We start from the raw sequence: 7,015 nt of genomic DNA, 5'->3' as shown, positions 1-7,015 counted from the left end.
CTCTGCTTGTATTTTCTCTGTTGGTATGTAATTAAAGGTGACTTTCCTTTTAGAAAAGCAGATCAAACAACCTGTGATAACAGGCCATCCTGGATGTGTTAGGTTGCTTGCTTTCACACAAAGTGAACTAGGGAAATGAACCCAGAGGCCGTGTTATATCAAACTTCATAAAGCTATGGAACAGCCTAGGGAGCCAACCACTGCTTATTTGTCATTCAGAACTAGGAAGATTGCACTATGAGATTACAAGTTCCCTTATTGGCTGTAGAGTAGGGAGAACTGATGACTGGGAAGGTGAATAAAGAGGAGCACATTCCTCCTCCCCTCCCCAGTTTTGTACCTCTTACCTGTAGCATGGACACAGCCAAAAGCTATTGTATTGTGCCTCATTAAGATGTGATATATGAGAAAACAATTCCCCTTAGAAAAGCAGCAAACAATTAAACTCATTAAAAATACATATTTTTATTAAGAATCATTTTTAGTAAGAAAATGCATTGCCTCATTCGATCTCTTCAGCAATCACCATCACCCTCTGGCACACTCATCCATACAATAAAGAGAGGCTTTAAGAAAGGACAAGGAAAAAAAGTTATCACTGTTCCCCTGCAAGGCTGCCCTTTCTTTCACATGCAATGCACAGGGTCAACTTTCATCTTTCATATACAAGGACAAAGGATAAAGAAAAAGCTAGTTCTCTTGCATCTTGTGTTTCAAGCACTTCTTGGAACTCTAACCTGACTGACATTCAATTTGGACTTTTTAGTTTTTTTACTTTTCTAAGAGTCTCTATTGAGGTCAGTTATCTGGAGGCATTATGACAGAGAGGGAAGAACATAGGCTAGCCAGGTGACTGGAACCCTGTTCCGCCTCCTTCAGGCACTCGCTATATGACTTTGGTCAAGTGCCCTCAACTTCTGAAACCTCAGTGTGCTCATCTACTCAATATGGGTGTGGGAGTAGACCCTGATCATTAAAGTCCCACCTAGCTCCCACACTTATGACTTTTTTTAAAGGAATCATGAATGTGTTCATCCTACATACATCCTGAAATTACATGAAAGATGAAGCATAAAGGAAACACATCATGAGATGTTTGTATGGTTTGTTTATTTTTAGACACAGCTTCTACCCCATGGGCTGCCATTTGCCCACAAGTTTCCTGGGGAAACTCACCATCATTGTATTATAGATATAAAGACAATTAAATTCACAATATCCAGTTACTTTAAGATATCATGCACTGTACAAAAACAACTTTTACAAGAAATACAGAACCTTTCTCAGGAGAGTTATGTACTTCTATGAAGCAACAACAACCAAATTTATCTCAGCCATAATGGAGGACTTCAAATGAAAGAACCATCCATTCAGCCATACCTCCTGAGGAAAAGTGGGCCAGATGAGTGAAAGCCTTAGTTGACTAAACTATGTGTCTTGGGCAGGCTACTTCAGTCCAAGTCCTTAACACTTGCGGTCTCTGAGACAGCTGCAGAGGTAGAAATACAATAAATCTCTTTGCCTATTACTCCTAAAGTCGATGGTAGCCATGGACTTCTTCTGGAACACAGCCACTCATTTAGCATGTGGAGGGGAATATGTTTCATCTTCACTCTCCCACCACTGGCAGCTTCATGCAGCTGCCCGGTTTTTCTCATTTTCTCTGAAAGAGGACAGCTGTAGACATTGATTTGCTGGACTGATTTATCTTTTCTCATACTTATTGTGTGATTCACAGAACTGAGATTCCAACAGGAACTAAGAGCAAGAGAGTGAGAAGGCATCCATTAGTCACCAAGATCTTAATCTCACCTCTTTCTCAACGTTACTTTGCTTTCTTCTCCGAAAAGATGCCTGCTCTGCTTCATGTTGCTAAGTCATCATCTGTAACACCCACAGACAAATTCCAAACACGTATTAAAGTTAAGGGCAATTTGATCTGAAAGCTAAAGTGGATTTTCTTTCTTTTCTTTTTTTTTTTAATGAAAAAGGAAGTGAGAATCCAAGCCAATGAGGGAGGGGAAATGGATGGAAGATGATCACTTGAGGCTCTAGGGTCAACCTTTCTAATGTTGTTACCATTCCTTTCAGCTGAACACACAAATGGAATGCTAATTTCACCCAACCGGATGGCTCTTTACTGAGCTGACTAAATAGATTAGTATTTGAGTGGGGTGTGGGCACAACCTCCCAGGGAGAAAGTCACACTCTTGTATCCACAGCATACATTTTGGCAGTCTCTGTTCGAGTCGGGACATAGGACTTTGCCATTGAGATCCCAGCATGGGAATAGGCCTTGCTTATGGAATAAGTATATCTCCTCTCTGGCTCCAAATCTGCAAAAAAATAATGACACAAAAATAAATAGTGCATTATAAACCAGGGGAAAAGAGAAAATGAGACAAGTTTTAAAATGTGGCAAATTGAAAGAGGAAAAAAGCTGTAATATGTTCCATGGCATTGAGTCATTGTAGTAGGGATGTATGATCCTGTGGATGGAGTACAAAGTGCTGACTATTTGCTATTTAGCACACAACAAGCCTTAGGAAGTTGTTGGCTACTAAAGGATTTGCTTATGGTCACATAGTAAATGTCAAAAGCTGGATTCGAACCCAAGTCTTCCTTACTCTTAGTCCAAGGCTCATTCTACCTTATGAGGTCCTAAAGGTTTAATTTAAATGATCTACCACTTAAATAATTGTGATGGAACATAACTAGGGAACATAATTTGGGGCATCAAGGTGGTATAGTGGACAGAGCACTAAACCTAGACTCAGGAAGACTTGATTTCAAAGCCGACCTCAGATGCTTACTAGCTGGGTCACCTTGGACAAGTCACTTACTGTCCATTTGCCTCAGTTTCCTCAACTAAAAATGTGGGTAATAATAATACCTACCTCCTAGAGTCCTTGTAAAGACAAGATAAAATAACATTTATAAAGTACTCGCCACAATGCCTGGCATAAAGTAGGCAATGTATAAATATTAGTTTATAAATGGTATTATTAATAATAAATATTGATAATATTTGAAATGATTAAAATTAATATAAAATCAGATTTCTTTGGCTGGTTTCTCTGTTATATTCATTAGGATGGAATAATTGGCCTTAAACTAAAAGGCAAACTTGATTGTAAGCTTTTAAGTGATGTTAACACATAGTTTATACTATGTCAGAGAGGCCATGGTGAGGCCCATGAGACTAAAGTGATAGGAAAGCCATTATGCTCCTAGGTTATTCCCATGGACCTTTCCAGCTTTGTCTCCCTACCCCTCAATGGCATGTCTGCTCTGAACACACACAGTCTTTTCCATCAAATCTGGAATCTCTTAATAATTTTAACAACTTATTGAAAGCTCCCTTAGCTGCTCCAAAACTCATAAAAGTAATAAAAATAACTGTTGTCAAGTACTATACCTATTCCACAGATATTAGCTCATTATGTCTTCACAACAAGCCTGGGAGATCGGTACTAATATTATTGCCACTTTATTGATAAAGAAACTGAGGCAGATAAAGTTTAAGTGACTTCCCCAGGGTCACACAGCTAGGGAGTGACTGAGGCCAAATTTGAAGTCAGGTCTTCTTGACTTGTGGTCTACCGCTAAATCCATTGCCGCACTTACCAAGCTATAATAGTGACCAGCCTTAACCATGACTTCCACATGCTGTGGACCTCCTTAAACACTCTTTTCTCCTCTTTAAAATTTGCCACAGCTTCAGTCATCTCCAGTCTCTGAGGGAGAATATTCTTTTAAATTTGTCAAGGTTGGGAGTATGCCCTTCCTCCACTGCATACTCTGGCTCTCATCCCCACATGACTTCTTCCTTTTCTCGTGGACATTTTCTACCTTAGGATCTGCTGCCGCTCTAGACTCCAGACAGGACATGGAGAAACCATGCCTGAACAGAAGAAAGCCATTTAGCACAATATAACGTACCTCCTTTTTAAAGTGCTGCTTCTGGTTATAGAGAAATGGGGAAATGGATCTAACCAAAGAAAAAGTGTTATAACTAGTGCTAAATGATGCAACACAGTGTTACATTATAGATAAACATTTAGATGACTGAAAGGGGTGGAGCAAGAATGAGGGCCATGCCATGATTAAAAAAAAATCAAATGGGATTTGAACAGGATTGGGAAGAAAATGAACTGCAGATTACAAATAAGCAATCAAATCACCTCATCAGTGATGGCAGAATGATGCCCCATGACACGTAGACAAAATAATGATTTCAAGTGGGCAACAGGGGATAAAACACCTTTTATTTAAAAAAAAAACAAAACAAAAAACCTTGAAAAACATGAATCTGAAAAGGTAAATCCAGGGTAAAATAATGGGCTGGAGGACCATGCAGAAGACGTTAGAGTTGGAGGGTAGTACTTCTCTTCAGCTCAATTGCATCCACACCACAATGATTAGAACAAGAATTTATACAGTGCTGCAAGGTTTGCAACATACTTTACAAATCTGATCTCATTTTATCCTTATACCAACTCTAGGAGGGGCTGTGATTATCACCACTCCCCTCCTCATTTGACAAATGAGGAAACAGAAGCCAACAGAGGTGAAGCGACTTGCCCAGAGTCACACAGCTAGTAAGCGTCTGAGGCAAGGTTTGAAATCATAATCTACCTGACTCCAGGACAAACTTTCTGTCTACTGTGCCACCACCAACTTAAGAGAAACAGGAAAAGAAAGAGACAGATATGGTGAGAGAAACAGAGACTAATAGAGAGTGAAACAAAAAAGAGAAATATTTGGAAACTGAGGTAAGATTTTTTAAAGATTATCAATTATTTGGGGGAAAATTGAGAACTGGTTACTTTCAAGGGAAAAATGAGTCGTTTATGGCTGCTGTATGTATAAATGCTTGATATAAAAGGCAGGGATAAGAATCTGGGATAAAGATTAAAGATACAGCAAAGGGTACAAAGAATGTCTTAGAGGAATCGTGGTCGAAAGAGGCAGTCAATTGACAGAGGTCTTAACCTAAGCCATTGGTCAAGGGCTTCATTGATAACCAGTATTCTCTGACACCCCCTCGTATTAGAGAGAAGTAAAGCATCCCATCTGTGCCTGTTTCTCTCTGCCACCACCTCTGATTTGAGAATGAGGCAGTTGGGTAATCCTGGACCTAGAGTCAGGAAGACTTAACTTGCAATATGATTTCAGAAACTTACTGTTTGTATGTCCCTAGTCAAGTCAGTTAACCTCTTCTCCCTCAGTTTCCTCACCTGTAGGTTGTTGTGAGGATCAAATGGGGTAGCATTTGTAAACCACTTTTGCAAAACTTAAATATTAGCTGTTGTGATGCTAATGAAAAGCTTACTGCTTTATATTATAGTATTTTTAGGTAATGAGATATCCTGGTGCTTAAATAAGTGACTAGTCTAGATAGTCCAGAGATAGCCAATCTGATGTCTGGAACATAGTAGGTGTTTAATTAATGTTTATCGACTGGTTGATGTGTTAATTCTCTGATTTATAGAGGACTGAAATTCGCCTCAAATGGTAACTTTTTCAATGCCCTTTTTAAGACAATGGCAACTTGAAATAACTTGTGAATACTGTGCTGGAGAACTGAAGAAGATTTTTCCAGGTGAAGAGTGGTGAGAACCAGCAGCCAAGTGGGTGGCAGAGAAATGAGCCTGCACTCCAGAGTTGTGAACTACTCCTATCACAAAGGATCACCTACTTCATGTTTCCAGGGAAAGTCCCCCTGTGTGCATAGCCTCACTCCCTGACAGGCACTGGGGCACTAGTGGACGATGTGACCCAGGTTTACGCAAGAATTGTAATGCATTAATAGTGATGCAATTGCATTGATATATGCCAATTAATGTTATTATCTTTGTTGCTGTTCAGTCGTTTTACTTATGTCAGACTCTTTGTGACCCCATTTGGGGTTTTCTGGGCAGAGATACTGGAGCAGTTTGCCGTTTCCTTCTCCAGCTCATTTTACAGATGAGGAAGCTAAGGCAAACATGGTTAAGTGACTTGCTCCTCTAGAGTTACACAGCTAGGAAGTATCTGAAACTGGATTTGGACCCAGGAAGATGAGTGAGTGCCCCTTACTCTGGCACTGGCACCCTATCAACTGTGCCACCTAGCTTCCCCATGACAATTAGCATCATGAAGTAAATATTTTAACATCTATAAATGATATTACTGTGAATGGCTCTTTTAGGCAAATATAACACTTAATGTGTGGATTATCTATACCTGCCCAATGTGATATGTTACATTGTTGGTTATATAAATTAAAAAGGTGTCAGTGGGAAGGGGTCAAGAACTCGAGTTGTGAGTACAAGGAGGATTGTATTTCCCAGTAACAGTTACCCGTAGAACCATGAATGAATTGAAGCACTGCCACTGTGTAATGGTGTCTCACTGGGAACCTAGACTTGCTTGTATAAGAGCATGTCAGAGTGAGTGGGACAATCCAAAGAGTCAGTAGGGATTGAAATGACTTCTCGGAAGAGAAACAGCATCCAAGATGGCATCCTGCATAGGTTTGGTCGCTATCCTTTGTCCTCGAAGACGACCAAAATGACACCATTATGTTAGAGTCAAGTTACAATGCGTCCGACTGTGACTGATCAGACCCATGATGAGCTCGGAAGGCTCTACCACAGTCAAGCACAAATAGTCCATGTGAACCTTTGGGTGAATTCTCTCACTTTGCATATCTCACATGTACTTCATTGTAGGAGAGGTGTCCTTGCCCCATCATGCCCCTGCCATCATGTTAGCACTCCTTGAAATCATACAGACTCATTTTTCTCTAATGTCTTTCTTCTCTGACATCTTGTATGTATACCTCTTTCCCTTTTTACTTCTAGCTGTGAGAACTCTAAGGAAGGCAGCTTTGTCATTTTCTGTGGAAAGGGCAAGTTAATTGGCAATTTTATTGTCCCACTCATCAACTTTGTGACTTTGAGACCCCAGCTCCCTTCCTGTGCTACCATCCCCCTAGATGGACTCTTTGCCCCATTAGAACGTAAGTGCC

General features: G+C 40.1%; 1 protein-coding gene across 4 annotated transcripts in view; it reads right to left on the bottom strand.

Moving 5' to 3' along the window:
* Positions 1 to 446: 446 nt before the first annotated feature.
* The window catches only part of CLDN16 (claudin 16), an 87,052-nt gene continuing 80,483 nt past the window's right edge, over positions 447 to 7,015 (bottom strand). For 3 of the 4 annotated variants that reach the window (XM_072618854.1, XM_072618856.1, XM_072618855.1), the window contains 2 exons: positions 2,228 to 2,336; positions 447 to 1,758 (listed from right to left, as the gene is read on the bottom strand). In XM_072618854.1, the coding sequence (XP_072474955.1) occupies positions 1,452 to 1,758; positions 2,228 to 2,336 (416 nt within the window). In that variant the 3' untranslated portion in view covers positions 447 to 1,451. Of the gene's footprint in view, positions 2,337 to 7,015 lie in introns of all 4 variants that reach the window. The other variant, XM_072618857.1, reaches the window with a different exon arrangement.

This window comes from Notamacropus eugenii, chromosome 6, assembly GCF_028372415.1.
Source record: "Notamacropus eugenii isolate mMacEug1 chromosome 6, mMacEug1.pri_v2, whole genome shotgun sequence".
Lineage (NCBI taxonomy): Eukaryota > Metazoa > Chordata > Mammalia > Diprotodontia > Macropodidae > Notamacropus > Notamacropus eugenii.
Note: the sequence above shows the minus strand (reverse complement) of the source record. Positions and strands in the feature narration are given on the sequence as shown.